The sequence below is a fragment of the Ahaetulla prasina genome, chromosome 3, assembly GCF_028640845.1.
Source record: "Ahaetulla prasina isolate Xishuangbanna chromosome 3, ASM2864084v1, whole genome shotgun sequence".
Taxonomy (NCBI): domain Eukaryota; kingdom Metazoa; phylum Chordata; class Lepidosauria; order Squamata; family Colubridae; genus Ahaetulla; species Ahaetulla prasina.
The window spans coordinates 169,798,721-169,815,889 of record NC_080541.1 but is presented as its reverse complement, the minus strand read 5'-3'; the positions used below and the strand labels follow the sequence as shown (position 1 = coordinate 169,815,889).

Genomic DNA, 17,169 nt, shown 5'->3' with positions numbered 1-17,169 from the left:
TCTTGAGAAATCAAGAACTGACAAAGATCTGAATGATAAGTGCAATAGTACAAATACTGATAATGCAGATTGTTAACAACCAAAACAGCCGATTTGAAAAATAAAATAGCCTTCAGCTTGGTGCTTTCTAATCTTATCATCCCCTTTTTCAATGGGCACAGTCTCTGTTACCCAATATGTTTGGATGACATCAGACTATAAAAAAATGATTCTAAAATGATAATGGAAATGGCAAAGCACAATCCCTTCACACAATCTGGTACCCTCAAGAGAGGTGGGCAACACCCAACAGAGAGTGGATCAGCCACTTTTGTTGCCACTGTGGCTTGTTAGTTTATACCTGATTCATTTTCTAAAATAGAAAAACGAAGCATTAATATACAATAATCCACTCTTCAAAATGTACTAATTTCTTAACAGTATTTAACTGGATTCACTCTACTTTGCCCACTTAGCAGGCTAGTAAGTAAGTACTAGTAAGTACTGGGGATTTCAGTGCTTCTTTTAATTTTGACATCACATCTTCAGGTAGACCAATACTGTATTTGATCTCACTAAAGAATGAGCCTTAAAAAAAAATTACAAGCCAATCTGGAAATCAAATATTTAAACTGGAAAGATGTCTCCCTGCCATTTCAGAAAAAGGAAGTAAGTAGCTTTGAGGCACTCTGCATGTTCTCAGGGGCACTCCTATGGCCGGCTCTTTTTTAAAGTTCATCCCTGAGCCCAGCTCCCTGGGCTAATTCGAGAGAACTTCCACTTAGCCACGAGAAACACGGGTCTTAAGAAAGGCCGTCCCGTCCCTTATTTTTTTTTCCTCATAGCGAGTTATTAGCGGCTGCCTCTCCAGCTATTTCCGAGCTGTCCTTTCACACTGCGATACCACGGACAGTTCCTGCTGTTGCCGGCCGATCGCCCTGGGAAGGCAGCTTCTCTATCTCGTCCGGGAACTGAGAAAGTTTGGTGGAAACGGAACGCGGCGCGCTCTTACCTCTGCGCGCAGGGGATGGAACCGCTTTTCGCCCGCAGCGAAGAAGAACCGAGATCAACGAGGCGAGGCGGCGGCGGCGGCGGCGCAGGTTGGACGTTCAGCCGGGGTCGAGCCGAATAGGCGTCTGGCCGAGGCGAGCGCGTGTCCAGCTTAGCAACACATTGACAGCAGCTCCTCCGCGCCCGTGAAGGAGACGGCCGTCGGGGCGGAGCTACCGCAGGACGCCCCCGCTCTCTTCCCTCAGCGGGAGAAATTAACAGGGGCCTTTCTGGGACCAGGTTGTCCTTTTTCTCACAGGGATTGTAGGTCCCACCACATAAAGAACCCCAGGCGAGCCTATTTCATCTGAGCCTGTGGCGCGAACCCAGTCCGAGCGCTTCCTTTCTGATTTTATGTGGTCTGCGGAGTCCAAAAAGCAGGCTGAATAACCCCCTTCTCATATGTAATTCTGGCTTTTTCTTTCTTTCTTTCTTTCTTTTTCTTTCTTTCTCTTTCTTTCTCTTTCTTTCTTTTTTTCTTTTCTTCCTTCCTTCCTTCTTTCTTTTTTTCCTTCCTTCCTTCCTGTCTATCTATCTACCTACCTACCTATCTACCTAGATACCTACTTTGGCCACATAATGAGAAGGAAGGATTCACTGGAGAAAAGCCTAATGCTGGGAAAGATTGAGGGCAAAAGAAGAAAGGGACAGCAGAGAATGAGATGGCTGGATGGAGTCACTGAAGCAGTAGGCGGGAGCTTAAATGGACTCCAGAGGATGGTAGAGGACAGGAAGGCCTGGAGGAACATTGTCGATGGGGTCGCGATGGAACTTCGCAACTAACAACAACAAAAACAAATCTATTATCTATCATCTATCTCTATCTCCATCCATCCATTTGATTGATTTGTGTATTGCCCCTCTGGTTTAGAGGTGACTGCTGAACTAATAATATTCTCTTCTCCATTCAGTGCACCTCCAGTATGCAGGAAACAAAGAGGCTAGTTGTCAAATAGCAATTAAGTTAATATAAATACATTATACACACAATTCCCCCACAATTTCCCTTATCCCTATTTAGTATCACCTGAGTGAATTTAAGGGCCGGAACGGGTCCTCGGGTTTGCTGGACTGCCAAATGTGAGGGAGTATGGTATTTGGGTGTGAGTGTGTGTCAGATTGGTTGCCAAGTGTCCCGTGGCTAGTCAGGGGCAATTGCTTCAAAGATACTTTGCACTGCTCAGGGGAGTATAACTGATGTGCTGTTCCACCAATGCTCATTCAAGTCACAATCCACACTTAATAGGAGTGATTAGGGTTCTTCCACATAACCACAGATCAGGGGGAAAATGTCTTACATAAAACACAGCCGTCAGACTTTCCCCTCACAATCAGTTGTCTCACAACTGATAACCATGCAAATAGGTGCTGTGCCCTGTCTAACCCTGGATAGGCTGCATTCTGATTTTAGTTTTACACATGTCTTATGAGAACACAATTACTGAATAAGGTTCTACCAGTTTTCCACATTCCCAATTATTTCAGATGGGTTTAAGGTTCTTTCTCAAACTAGCCGCTCAGCTTTTACATAGTGAAAGAAACTCAGTTGTTCTGAGCAGATTCAATGAAAATAATCTAATAAATAAATAGATATTCCCATCAAACCCCTGAGATGTAAAACTTAAGATAAAGGCTTCTAAAAACCAGTGGATGAGACTTTTCAAGTAAGGAAAATGTACAGTGTGTGTAAATAAATACACATACACATATAAAACACACATAAATATAATATACCCATCATCATGTATCATATTCAGTATGATAGTTTTCCCTTATTGCAAATATAGTTAAAAAAAATTATTAATCTGAGTGATTTGAGACCACTCAGAGATCTGTTAACATACAGTATTTCCAACATCTCAGCAAGAATTTCTAATATACCATCTAACAACAAACACAATTTAAAGTTTTTCCCATCCAAATTAGGTGGCAGGGGGAGAATGCTTGACCCCAAAGTAGTATACGTAGTCCTTGACTTACAACCATTCATTTAGTGACTGTTCAAAGTTACAATGGCACTGAAAAAAGTGAATTGTGACTGTTTTGCCCAGTTACAACTGTTGCGTCATTCCCATGGTCATGTGATCAAAATTCAGGTACTTCATGACAGTTGCACTCTTCCCAGTCATGTGACCACCATTTGTAACCTCCCCAGCCAACTTCTGACAAGGTCGATGGGTGAAGCCGGATTCGCTTAACAATGGCACGATACGCTTAACGACTACAGTGGTTCACTTAACGATCGTGACAAAAAGGTCATGAAGTAGGGCAAAACTCACTTAACAACTGCCTTGCTTAGCAATGGAAATTTTTGGGTCAATTGTGGCCATAAGTTGAACACCACTTGTCGTTTTTTATGTGAAAGAAGTTCTCAGCTGTTTCTTGTATTCAAAATGTGCTGGGAAGCACCCTGTTCTTTAATCTTAATTCTGTTTCCACACAGTTTCCCCTGTCTGTAGATGAAACAAATCAGGTAATTATCCGTGTTGTACTGAATTAATACATGAACTTATTTGAAACACTTACAGCCATGTGAGACCCAGAAAATAGATCTGCTGTTTAATGTATACAGCAATTGCAATGTTTAAAGTTGATTGCGCCATCTGGTGGCAAGTAAAGAGTTTTCTTGTCCTGAATGGCTTTGAACAAAAACTGTTTCGAAGCCTATTTCCATCTTTATAAGCTTCCTTGGTGGTAGTCTCAGCTTTAGAATATGCTTGTATGGCATGCTTAACCATGCTTAATTTATGGTATAAACCATAGTGAAACAAATCGTTTGTTACATTAACTCAATTTTCTGGGTACCTATAACCCAATGAGCCATACATAAATTAACACTATAGGTTAAAATATGGCTGGCTGATTTATGGTTCAGTATGCCATATTTTTCAGGCCTTTCACTAAAGCTCACTAACCAGGTTGTTTTTCAGTGCTGGCCCACATATGAGTGTCTTCTTCTCCAAAGCTCCACCAGCCCATTCTCTTTTACTTTTTAAGCAGATCCTCTCAAGGATTTTTTAATACTAATTAGTCCATTGAGGTAGAGATAAGCTACTATCTGGCCCCAGGCATGGCATGACTAATATACTAAGTTCTAAAGCAGCTGTTTTTTAAATTATAACCTACCTTGAGCAAACCTGTTCTAGATATATTAAATTTGCTACACGCACCAAAACTAAGACTTCAAGATTCCATTCATTTCCATAAGCTTAGATTCTCAAAGTAATACCACTCTTGACCTCGATAGGTACCATAGTTTAAAGTAATGCGGTTACTTGTTTTGGTAATTGGTGGCTTTTTTCTCCCAAGTCAGCATTTATTCCTAACAACAGCCTGGACTGGTCCCTGCACTTTTCTTGGCAATGTTTTTGCAAGAGGCTTGCCATTGCTTCATTCTAGGGCTGAGAGAGAGTGACTGGCTTAAAGTCACTTAACTGATTTAATGCCTAAGGCAGAACTGAAACTCAGTCTTCTTGTTTATAGACAGATGCCTTAAACCATTATAAAACTAATTTTCTGCTTAGTACAGTATATTATGAACCTAACTGACAGAACTGCTACTTGAAAAATATGTCATGACATCAGCTCAGACAAAGCAAAAGTCCCTTCAGAAAGGTAGTATAGTTTGAATTATGCTTAAAAAAACTCTGAAATATATATATACTTTCTCAGCAAAATCACATATGACCAAAAAAAACACATTTTATTCCCCAATAAATAGAAGTCTGCTAAGCTACAGAAGATTGAAAACATGAAATAAATTTCTTTCTCAGATAGGAGAAATTTTATTAAATGTATCAGATTAAGGTGTTAGTTTAATACCAAGTGGAAAAGTACCCGTGTATTCACAATGCCTACAAATTGAATTGTTTTCATATTTAGTCAGTTAGCACTCACAAGACAATGTCAATGAACTTTTAAACTACTTTAAAATAACATTCAGTTAAGCTAATTTGAGAGGAGCTCTAGATACCGAAATTAATTATGGCAAAATGTATTTATATCATTTTTATAAATAACTGAAGGTGGCGATCACACACAATACTTCCTCCTCCTCTTTTCCCTACAACAATCTTGAGTGAAGAAATGCCCATGTAAATTAATTACTGCTCACACACCTTGCCTCATTCACATTTTATGCAAGATCCAAATAGCCTGGTCTTTTGGATGTGATCTATGTAGTCCCTAAACCAGGGGTCTCCAACCTTGGTCCTGGCTGGCTGAGGAACTATGGGAGTTGAAGTCCACAAGTTAAAGGGACCAAGGTTGGAGACCCCTGCCCTAAACAGTAAACTGATGACACACAGTCAGTCAAAATATTCTGTCCCCTGAACATCTACAGTCCTTGTTACTTACAAGAAAGTAAGCAGGAGCTCTGACTAGTTGGGAAAAGCTGGGTGATGGCACTAAATTCTAGCCCACACATGGCATATTTGTCGCTTGTACTCAAGAGAGTAAATACCTTTGAAAAAGACAAGTTCCCAAGGAATAAAATAACACAGGAACATCTATTACTGTTTAGAACCTTTAAAAACATTTTTTGTTCATGACAAAGTGGGAGTCAACACAGTTGCTTGAAGTAGAGTAAGAAATATCTCACCATATATTTCCATAATTAGCCAGGTAACGAACACCTTGAAGCAGAAAAAATACACATACCTTTTTGCTGCAGTAAAACATCATTTAAAAAAAAAATCAACTCATCATGCATTGTCCTTTTAATACCATTCTATTCTCACTACGAGTATGGCTGATTTTCATGAAAAGAACTAAAGTTTTAGACCTGTTCTCCATATTTCACTTAAAAAAAGTCCTTTAATGTTGAGAATTTTGCATTAGCATTTTCACTACTGAAAGAAAGCTATTTTTAAACTGCAGATATGACTAGGCATAACTTTTAAGGAAATAAAAAATAGGCACTCCCCAGTAATATAACTCACACGCTGAAAAGAATTTCTTCTTCTCAAAATGAAAGGGAAAAATAAACAAAAATTAAATATAAAATTTATTGTTCATTGTCCACCGGTACAAAAATACAGTATAGCATGCTGAAATAAGGCAACAACCATAACATTCAGTGAGATTTTTTTTTGTTCCATTAATGAAAAACTTGGAAGATGAATGCACAAATACATAAAAGCAAAGTTTATATAAATCAACCAAATGGAGTAACAGGCAATAATATCAGGAAAAAGTACACATAAACATATAACTAGCATTTGTTTCATTCTATTCCTGGAGCAAGCAGGAAAATGAGGCTATACATACCACAATCCTAATGTATTTGGGAATAAATCCTATGGAATACTCTTGTACTAATACTAATTAGTACTTAGGAATAATTAAATACTCTTACTTCTGAGCAGACATGCATAGGATTGCATTGTTACGATAGTCTCTACAGCAGATTTATCTGTTTAATCAATTTAACTTCTTGAGACTTATAGATATAGTTCTAATTCAATCTTACTCAATTTGGCAATTTACATATGAGCATAACTCTCATAATTTCAGCCAATATGAATTGTGGGAATTGTATCCTAAATATGTTTAGCACTACCAGGATGAGAAATATTGAATTAAGTTCATGTTAAAGGAAAAAAATCCACATCTTTTCTCAAAATCTGCTAAAATGAACAAGTTTTATTTGTAAGATATTTTTAAAAAAGATCTTTGTGATTTAATGCCCTCAACATAATCATATATATGTTCCTATAATTTGGCTTTAAATTCCATTGAAATCTGATTACTCATGCAGTTAAAGTTGAAGCATTTATTTGTTAAGGTATTTAGCCATTTTTTTCTTCTGTTTACATATCCAATGTAAACAAGGGAGGACATACTACTTTATTTGAATTCACTGTGTGACGATTAGACAGCATTTGGTTTACTATCTACAGTATTTTTTTGAGAGAGAGCACCAACATTTTTATATGAAAAAAGAGTAACATTTAAATTTAGATGGTGAGTCTATACAAAATAGATCTTCAGGGTATTATAATTCATCTCCAAAATGTTTTCTCTTGAAAGCATCCCCTGTTAGCTTCTCTTGGGCTACTTTCATCCCTTGGATGACTGCAATATTAAAACACAAGATACTCTTAGTACTTGGTTCAATTCAATTATAATAACTGAGCAGTTATATTTTTATAAGCTACTTCAGAAAAGCTACACATAAATATGTAGCAATATTTAAAATAGCAACATTATCTTCATAATGCATTCCTATAATGCAGGGATAGTCAACCTTTTTATACCTACCGCCCACTTTTGTATCTCTGTTAGTAGTAAAATTTTCTAACCGCCCACCGGTTCCACAGCAATGCGCCGTGTATCATTGTCTGTGCATGCCTCTCATGCATCGTGGATTGGGTTTGGGGGAAGTGCCGGCTACCAGCTCTGCTTGTCTGTTACAGCTGGGTAATGTGGGGGGGGGGAGATGCGCGAGCTATTCTGGGATGAGGTTCTTTTGTTTGCAGTCGCACTATAGCGCCATTTAGTTTCACTTACGTAACGTGAACTAAACTTATATGCGGGCGATACAAATAGTATATTTTCAGAAATTTAAATTGTCACGGGGAATTTTATGAAAACCTAATGAAAATGTTTTTAAATAATGCTATGATTTTTTTTAAAAAAAGTCAATTAAATTAAAAAAAAGGAAAGTGCTTCAGTATCGGACAAAACCCCTACCGTCCACCATGAAAGCTGGAACGCCCACTAGTGGGCAGTAGGGACGAGGTTGACCACCACTGCTATCATGGCTCATATGCAACTTTTTTTCTTGATGACTTGTTTTTCTTTCTGTCAACATTTTCCCAGACTGAAAGTCCTCAATTTATTCCTAAACGTGATGTCCATTAAAAGACAGTTTTAAGAAATTATAGCTGCATTCATTTATTAAATATATACCCAGTCTTTTATTTTATACAATTCAAGTACCATATATAGTTCTCTATTTTTCTAAAATCAATTTACTGTTTTGCTAAACTGTATGAGCGTTCCTATGTACCCAACACCATTTTCTGATGTCCAGTTCTGGCCTTCCATGGTGCAGCTTTCAGCTGACTCGCTTTCTTCGTTGCCTGCATCAACTTCCTGATTGCAGTTTTCCAAACAGAAACGGGGGGGGGGGCTTGTAAATTCCTAGGGTGGTGGGGGAGTCTAAGGAATGCATGAAAGCCTTCTGCACTGGAAAGGAGATAACCACCAAGGCCAGATTCTCAGAGGTGCAGAATGTTTTCCCAAAACAAAAGTACTGAGTGTAATTGGTAGACAATGAACTGTGGGCAGAGAAATTTTACTCTGGGTAGTTCCTACAACTAGGAGTTTCTTTTTTGGGATGTGCCAAATGGGACGGTTGACATTAAGTCAGCTCTCAGATTTCCCTGCAAAAACCACATATATTAGATGCCATAATTAATATTCATAAACGGCATTTTAAGGATGTCAAAGTAAGGAGTCCTGGAATGTACTGAACATCCCTCCAGGTGCTACTTGACTTTTTGAATGTCAACTGTCAATATTAGTTCAGAGCATTTTTTTCCTTAAGATATTTTGAACCTTGGTGTAAATTCCTCAGAATACAAGCTCTGATCTCCCCACCCCACCCCCAATCAGAAGTCAATCTGATTTGCAACTGCTGTACAATTCAAGTCTCCTTTACCAGAACCCAATTTATACATACCTTGATCAGCAGTAGTATAAAAATACTTGTAGTTGGGGTTTCCTTTCTCATTTATGATCTCTGGATGGATCTTTCCACTGGGATCTGTGTAAAAGAAGAGATCAATGAAAAATGATGATTGCAATCTGAAAGTCATTTTTTATCCTTCAACACAAACTGATAAGCAACCACATTTATATCATACCCATGAAAATAATTCTAGGAATGTAACCTCCATCAGGGCTAAAAACTTCATCCTTAGGTTCTTCTTCATCCTGTAAATAAAATAAAATAAGCTTTTTTTCTGCATTAATCCTCCTTAATAACCTACTGTATATCAAAATCAGAAGGACCATTACAATAGTATAGCAATACTTCACTACTCCTATGTTTCATATACAATGTCTTCAGACAGATATGGGAAAATAAAAATCACTTTTTTTAAACCTAAGAAACATGGTGCTATCAATACAGATGATACCTGCCAAAAAGAAATAAAGTTTGTCTTCATTAAGTCAATTCTTTCTATTCTTAAAATAATTCCTTAATCTTGATTTTGAAACTTGAACCATCTTCTTGAACTGAGGAACATATTATATCCTTATGTTTATGAAAATAGCAGTATATAAAATTTTGGACATGAATAATGCATTATTTACTGAATAATGCATTAAATACTTTTGAAGTTGCATAATGCAAAAATAAATCATTTTCTTTTTAGAAACAAACATCGTTTACTAAGTTTTCTGTTACATAAATTTTACCTGTGACCTCTTGGGCCATTATTTCAGACATATCATCTTATATAAACCAAGAAACACAACATCCACGGTTGGCAAAAAAATCAGTTGGAATGGGAATGACGTCAGACTTCCTTCCTTCCTTCCTTCCTTCCTTCCTTCCTTCCTTCCTTCCTTCCTCCCTCCCTCCCTCCCTCCCTCCCGCTTTCAACAATGACAGAGCTTCTGATATGCTTGAAAAGCACTTAAAATTTAAGGGAAATATTCAGAGATGTATCTGCTCTGAAAGTAACCCATGCTGAACTGTACCGCATAGTAAAACATCAGCAATGGATCAGAGAAAATGATTTATGACATTTTGTATTATGTAATAAAATGCTTTATAATTTTTATGTCGTAAAATGTTTTGTAAATTGGGTGAAATTCCAATTCCAGACAAATCACAGATCCTACATTTTGGATGCATTCTTTCAGTTAGCTCGTTTGAGGTATCTACATTGAAACATTTTTGCCTTATGATGCACCTTTTCACACAGCTGAAGGTTACAGATGCAAGAGTTTCAGTAGTATATAGATAGCATTCAAAGGAAGAAGAATGCTATTTCGGTATTTTAGAAACTTACCTCAAGGTTAACCATCACAAAATTATGGGCAAGCTCAGAGATTTCCTTTGATTCAGCAAACTTTGGTTTTAAAGCTAATAAAATAAAATATAAAAGGAGAAACTAATCATTAAAGATGCAAATGTAGCAGAGTTGGATTCAGACTAAGTGGGATGCATATAGATCCCACTGAATCCAGTACTTAGAGTTAGTAGTGACTAACTCAGGGATACAGTCTATGATTATATCCGACCATACTTTACATAAATGCTAATTTTTTTTTCCTTAATACTAATTCAGAGATAGAACAAATGGCCAACTTTAAACTGAAAATGGAAGCATAAATAAAATTAATACTGTATTACTTTTCTATTAATGCTTGAGGTGAGGTTAATTCATCAGTGTACTAAACAGTTCTTGGAGTTTCTATATAAAAGCAATATAGATAGTCCTTGACTTACAACAGTTCATTTAGTGACTGTTCAAAATAACAATGGCACTGAAAAGTGTTTTGACTGTTTTTCAGTTATGACCTTTGCGGCATCCCCATGATCATGTGATCAAACTTGAGATGCTTGGCAACTGGTTCATAATTATGGTTGCAGTTTCAGGAGTCATGTGATCACCTTTTGCGACCTTCTTATAAGCAAAGTCAATGGGGAAGTCAGATTTACTTAACAACCGGGTTACTAACTGCAACTGCAGTGATTCACTTATCAACTGGGGCAAAAAAGGTCGTAAAATGGGATAAAACTCATTTAACAAATGTCTCACTTAACATAAATTTTGGATTCAACTGCGGTAATAAGTTGAGGACTACCTGTATACACGCTATGTTGATGGTAAAAATGCAGGTGGTCCTTGACTAATGACCATAATTGAGTGCAGAATTATGATTGTATGTTATTGTACTCATTACGTGGTTAATAATAATAATAATAATTTAATTTTTATACCACCGTTCTCCCAAAGGACTCAGGGCGGTTCACCACATGACCATGACCAATTTTACAAACCTTTTTGTAGTGGTTGTTAAGTAAATCTGATTTATCCAGTGAATGTTTTTTGCTAGAAACCAGAAGTAAATGCTGGAAACTGGCATCAAGAATATCAAGAATCACAGTTATGTGACTGCAGGATGCTGCAAAGCCATAAAAGTGAGCTATTGTCAAGTGCACAAAAATGCAATCATGTGACTGTGGGAGGGATGTGGCTATTTGAACTTCAAAATTTGATTTTATATATATATATATACATATATATACATATATATATATATATATATATATATATATATATATATATATATATATATATATATATATACCGTATATACTCGAATATAAGCCGATCCGAGTATAAGCCGAGGTCCCCAATTTTACCCCAAAACTGGGGTAAACTGGGGACTCAGTATAAGCCGAGGTGGGAAATGAGGCACCTACGGTTGAAACCCTCCTCCCTCAGCTGAGAAGGCTGGCGGCTCCCCGCCCGCCTCTCACTGCACCGCAGGGCTTCCGTCCGGTAAAATGTGAAAAAGAAAAAAAACTCGAGTATAAGCCGTATATACTCGAGTATAAGCGAGGCTTAAAAAAAAACCTCGAGTATAAGCCGTATAGACCCGAGTATAAGCGAGGACGTTTTCAGCACAAAAATGTGCTGAAAAACTCGGCTTATACTCGAGTATAAGCCGTATATACTGAGTATATATATATATATATATATATATATATATATATATATATATATATATATGTAGGTCTTTGGTTATTCGGGTTTTCTCCCGTAAAATTGGAAGTGTCTTGGCGACGTTTCGAAGTCTCATTCGTCATCTTCAGGCTTCAGCTTTGTGCTTCTGGGAGCAATGTGTGATTGCAGCTGTTTCTTCCTTTTTAACTGCTAGAGGGGGTTTGAACTGATTGGGTGGGAGCTTGGCTGTGCTCTGATTGGATGGGGATTTTTTTGTGCTCTCATTGGCTGGGGGTGTGTCCTGTTTGGGTGGGGGCTTGGTTGTGCTCAGATTAGTCTGAGTTGCAGGGGGATTTGAGCTGGTGAGCTGCATTGTTGTTGTTTGGCTTCGTGTTCGTGGTTGTGCTACATCTTCATAGTGGGTGTCTGTCTGCTGCATGTATGGATTGGAGGGGTTTGAAATGGCTAATGTTGCAGCTGCGGTCTGGCTTCTGGTCCTTGGTCGTGCTTCATGATCAGTGTGGGTTTGGGTCTGCTTTCTGGGTGGATGTGTGGTGGTGACATCCTGTGTGGACCTCATGAGTGTGGGTCTGGTCTCATTCCTCGTGTTAGGGATTTGTTTGTCAATAAGGGCGGGTTTCCAAATGGCTGGTAGGCGGGAGGTATCATCTCGTTTGTTCATGCTGTGTGGGCGTTTTTCTATCTCGATGGCTTCTCTGATTATTCTGTTGTTAAAGTGTTCCGTTTTGGCGATAGTTCTGGTCTTTTTAAAGTCAATATCGTGTCCTGTGGCTTTAAGGTGTTGGACCAGGGAAGAAGTTGGTTCCTTTTTTTTGTCTGAGTTCTTGTGTTCTTCAATGCGTGCACTTATTCTTCTGTTGGTTTGTCCAATGTATGTGGTGGGACAGGCGGTGCATGGGATTTCATATACTCCTTGATTTTCTAACTCAATTTTGTCTTTGGGGTTTCTTAGGATGGTGGATATTTTTCGGTTTGTGCAGAATGCTGTCTTGATGTTGTGTTTGTGGAGGATCTTGCTGATTCTGTCTGTGGTGCCTTTTATATATGGGAGGAGGGCTGTGCCATTTTCTTGTTCTCTGTCTTGGATTTTAGTGGGGCTTTCTTCACTAAAAATTTAGTGAAATTTATTTCAGCTTTCTTCACGAAGCTGAAGCCTGAAGATGACGAATGAGACTTCGTCGAAACGTCGCCAAGACACTTCCAATTTTACGCGGGAGAAAACCCGAATAACCAAAGACCTACATACAAACACCCGCGAAAACCTCAGAAAACAAATATATATATTTGCCGTTTTCACAAATATTGCAAATTTTCCATCCATTATTCTGTGAAACGTCACTAACGTTGCCTGTGTTATCTTACCTTTGCAAGCACCACACCAGGATTTATGAATTATTATCATGACAGGCAGTCCACTAAAAAATAATTGAAATATACAATTCAAGTAATTATCAACACATAGTTCAATTCCAAGCTCATCATGTATTAAAGCTGTAATACCAAATCAGCTGCCTGAACATATCTGCACAATTCATAGGACAGGGCCACATTGATTGATTAAAAGTAATTATGGGGCTTAATCAGCTGTTTAGCAGCAGCAGTGATGGAGCTGGTAGTGTTGGTGAAGCCGAGAAGTACTGGAGGTACTCAACAGTTTGTCTTTGGGAAGCCAGGTTCTTTCTGCATGGCAGAAGTATTTGTTGGTAAAGTTATGGTTAGAAAACACTAGAGTGCCACACAAATCTGGGCCCATATATTGTATGGTTCATTGAATACCATGAATAGCTTCACTTCTGTTCTACAGCAAAGTGAAATATTCTGACTTAGTCTTTACACTTACTTTCAAGCACACATATTAGTTACAGAATCTATTTTAAAGTTGGATATCCTATTGTAGCTATATTTCCAGACAATATATTTTTTTGTTCTTACATAAAAGGTATTTCATTCTAAAACAAATGATAGGTTGTGCCAGATCCCATAGACTGGAATGGAGCTTATTTTCATATTAGCCCATTCTTTTCTTAGAAGAGGCTTTTCCTTTGTCAATCTTTCGTGCTTCTTCTATCCACTCCTGTCTACAAATGGGACACAAGATGATGCTAGGGACTGCAGCAGGAAAGGAGGGTGGAGTAAGTAGAAATGAATGCATAATTGTTTTCCCTTAACAAAGGTTTAATTTCTAATTGCTCAGACTTCTTGACTCTTAGAGAGCATGATCAATTCAGCAGTAACAGAGACTTCTGTACTTGTGCAACATGATATCAGCTGCATTCCATTCCAAGGCTTAGCAGCAGTACCAAAAGCTTTAGCAACATACATCTTTTCCCCAAATCCAGGTCTGAGTGCTAAAGCTGAAGTTCTCTGAATGCCTAGCGCTCAACTGATGCTACTTAGAACATGTCTGTGCAGACAATTTAAGATTACAACATACCTGGCTGAAGCCTCCTTTTTCCCATCTTCTAGTGTTCTCCAGTGAATATGTTCTCCAAAACCTTGAAAGGGAAGAGCGAATATATACTGTCTGATTTAAAACAATAGCCTCCAATCTTTTTGGCCCCAGGGGCTGGTTTCGTGGAACACAATTTTTCCACAGATTGAGGGGCGGAGGGTGGTTTTGGTTTAGCTCAATCACTTGCCACTCTCCTCCAAAGTTTCTAACAGGCCACGGATTGCTATTGGTCTGTGGCCCGGGGTTTGGGGACCTCTGATTTAAAACATTCATTACAGTATGTAAAGATATCTATCATGTGTAATTACTTAGATTGGTAAACACAAATGACATTTTTTCAGAAAGAACTCAGTGTCTCCATGAAATATTACAAACTTATTGTGGAGTAAGCAAATTTTATATTTTCATTGTAAATTGCATTATGTCCATTTCTTCAAAATTGGGTTAGTGAAACTCCACAGACAATGATACTGCCTTAGCACGGCTCTGTAAATATATTAAAAAAAATTACAGAATTTGTGACATTAAAAGAAAGCTTGTTTTTAAGAGATGTATAACAAAAATTTGCACAATTAAAAACAACAACCCTGTTTTAGGACAACCTATTTTAGATGCATTACAATTTAAATGCATCTCAATGTTTTCATATATGGCAAACTGTGTGACATAGCTCACTTTCTACACATTTGTACAACAATATTTATGAATACCAGGGCTTCCAACATAACCTTTATTGGAGCTCCGTACCTTGCAAACCTCTCTGTTTTTACAATAACAGCTATAAGCAGCATTATTGGCTGCTTATACTAAAAATCCATATTATTATCCCATAATTAGAATAGTTACTTTTCAAACCTTACTTACAAAGTAAAAACATTTATTCTTTGCTAGATAATTGAGAATAACTCAAGCTTCACTAAGAACAGAACATCCTTTCTTAGAATAACTAATATTATGTAACTTTTATATTTTCCTTCCCAAAGACATTATCACATTTGTCCCTGAATATAGAAGCTGTGTAAAGTTGTCATTGACACTGAGGCTTGTGCTGCATTAGTTTCTATTCTACAAAGCAAATAAGCCAGATAGAAAAAATCATTCTGAGAAATCATAATCAAACAACAGGAAAAGCAAAGAACTAAAATTTAAAAATAGTTCAGATACTTCAATTTATATTTGGCAGACAGCGGGAAAGCCCCAGGAGTAACTTGTCAGCAAATAATAATATTTGGTGGGACAGTAGTGGATAGCCTCAGTCATTTCCCCTTCTTGCTTAAAATTTAAAGAAGTTAATTTGCATAAAAGTGGCACTTCAAGGTGTGTACGTTGCCATTAGAAGTTGGTTATTCCTACTGTATCATAAATAAGAATCAGGTCTGCTCATCTCACCTAACCATCCACTAAGTAGAATTAATACAATGGCAGAAAAAATAGGATATGATCAAGAAAAAGCAGAATATGAGCAAAGTTTAATTTCAATTGATAAATTAGAAGACATGTCCCATTACCTACTTTATTATCTTTAACTAGTAACAAACACCTAATTGACTTTAAAAATAATTTAATAGAGATTTAGTTGCTAATTGCAAAATTGTGCATTAGACTCCCACTTTAGATTTTTTTTAAAAAAAAAATTCAGAATACAATTAAAAAATTCTTGACCTGAACTTTGGAAACAGAAATCTTTGGGGTAAATGCTCTCTGAACTATTTACAGTAATGTTTTATTCTCACAAATCATTCAACGACCAGCTCATGGTCTGTGTAGCAAATCTGCTCTCGGTATTTCGCGAGATCGCAACTTAAACGGTAAGAATTGCATGATAAACCTCCCAACATTTCCCAGTTGTTCAAACCCTCCCGCGCGGAAACTTTTGCTTGTTCAGCTTCTCCCCCTACGCCCCCCACTCCAAAGCAGAAGCATCAAAAAGAAAACAAGAACCAATGGTTTCTAACCTCTTCCACGCAGTTTTTCAGCTGCACCCGCGACGAACCAGTGGCAAAAGGAAGAAAAAAGGAAAGGGGACAGCGATGCGAGATTAGCTCTCATAGTGGCAACTCTCCCGGGTTGAGTAGCCGGTCAGTTTCGCCGCGGAGCCTGATCAATCCAAGTCAGCCCTCCCGTGAAAAAGGAAGTGATGCTAATGGGGCGGAGCTGGGAGGGATTTGTTCAATGTGGGTCCGGGGTAAATTTGAAGGAAACAAAAAAAAGAGCCTTCATCAGCTCTTTAGTCGAAAGGTTCAACCTTCAGAATGCAACCTACGGCTGAGAGGTCTTCAAACTTGCAGCTTTAAGACTTGTGATTTCCACAAGTCCACAAGTCTTAAAGCTGCCAAGTTTGAAGACCTCTGCAGCTGTTTCTCAATAAAAATAAATAAATAAACTCGATTGCAGAAAGTATGACTTCAGCAACAGAGCGGTCAATGCCCGGAATGCGCTATCTGACTCTGTGGTTTCATCCCCAAACCCCCAAAATTTTAACCTTAGACTGGCTACTGTTGAGCTCCTCACTCCATTCAGAGCACCAGCGTGCCTACCGTCCCTATCCTAATGTTCTCTTTAATTGTCTTCATTTTATTTATTCAATTCATGCTTATACTTATATTATACTTATATATATGTACTCGACAAATAAATAAAAATATAGTTTTTTTGATGGGGGGGGAAGAGTCGGAATACCATCTAAACCAGAAGTCCCCAATCTTTGTCAACTTTTAAGACTTGTGGACTTCAACTCCCAGAATTCTTGCAAAGCAAAGCTGGCTGAGGAATTCTGGGAGTTGAAGTCCAAAAGTCTTAAAGTTACCAAGGTTGGAGACCCCTGATCTAAACTGTTTGTTGCTTTGCATGCAGTCCAAAAACGAATCAACGGTAGCAACAAGATTGGTTACGTGAAACTTGTCGGGGGAAAAAATACGACCGAGCCCATTCTACGCTAATTCGGAAGCGCTACGTGTGTAAGCCGCGTATTAT

General features: G+C 37.9%; 2 protein-coding genes across 2 annotated transcripts in view; both read right to left on the bottom strand.

Annotated features, from left to right (window-relative positions):
- RAB3B (RAB3B, member RAS oncogene family) overlaps positions 1–1,086 on the bottom strand; it is a 70,607-nt gene extending 69,521 nt beyond the window's left edge. Inside the window, exon 1 of the mRNA XM_058178265.1 lies at positions 992–1,086. The gene's annotated coding sequence lies outside the window, so the exon portion shown is untranslated. The remainder of the gene's footprint in view (positions 1–991) is intronic.
- Positions 1,087–6,016: 4,930 nt separating this feature from the next.
- Positions 6,017–16,339, bottom strand: TXNDC12 (thioredoxin domain containing 12). Its single transcript, XM_058178152.1, has 7 exons — positions 16,152–16,339; positions 14,179–14,239; positions 13,107–13,159; positions 10,059–10,132; positions 8,901–8,970; positions 8,717–8,800; positions 6,017–7,104 (listed from the first exon to the last, which is right to left on the bottom strand). The coding sequence occupies exons 1-7, from the start codon at positions 16,243–16,245 to the stop codon at positions 7,025–7,027; spliced, it is 516 nt and encodes a 171-aa protein (XP_058034135.1). The 5' UTR covers positions 16,246–16,339; the 3' UTR covers positions 6,017–7,024.
- Between the last annotated feature and the right edge of the window lie 830 nt (positions 16,340–17,169).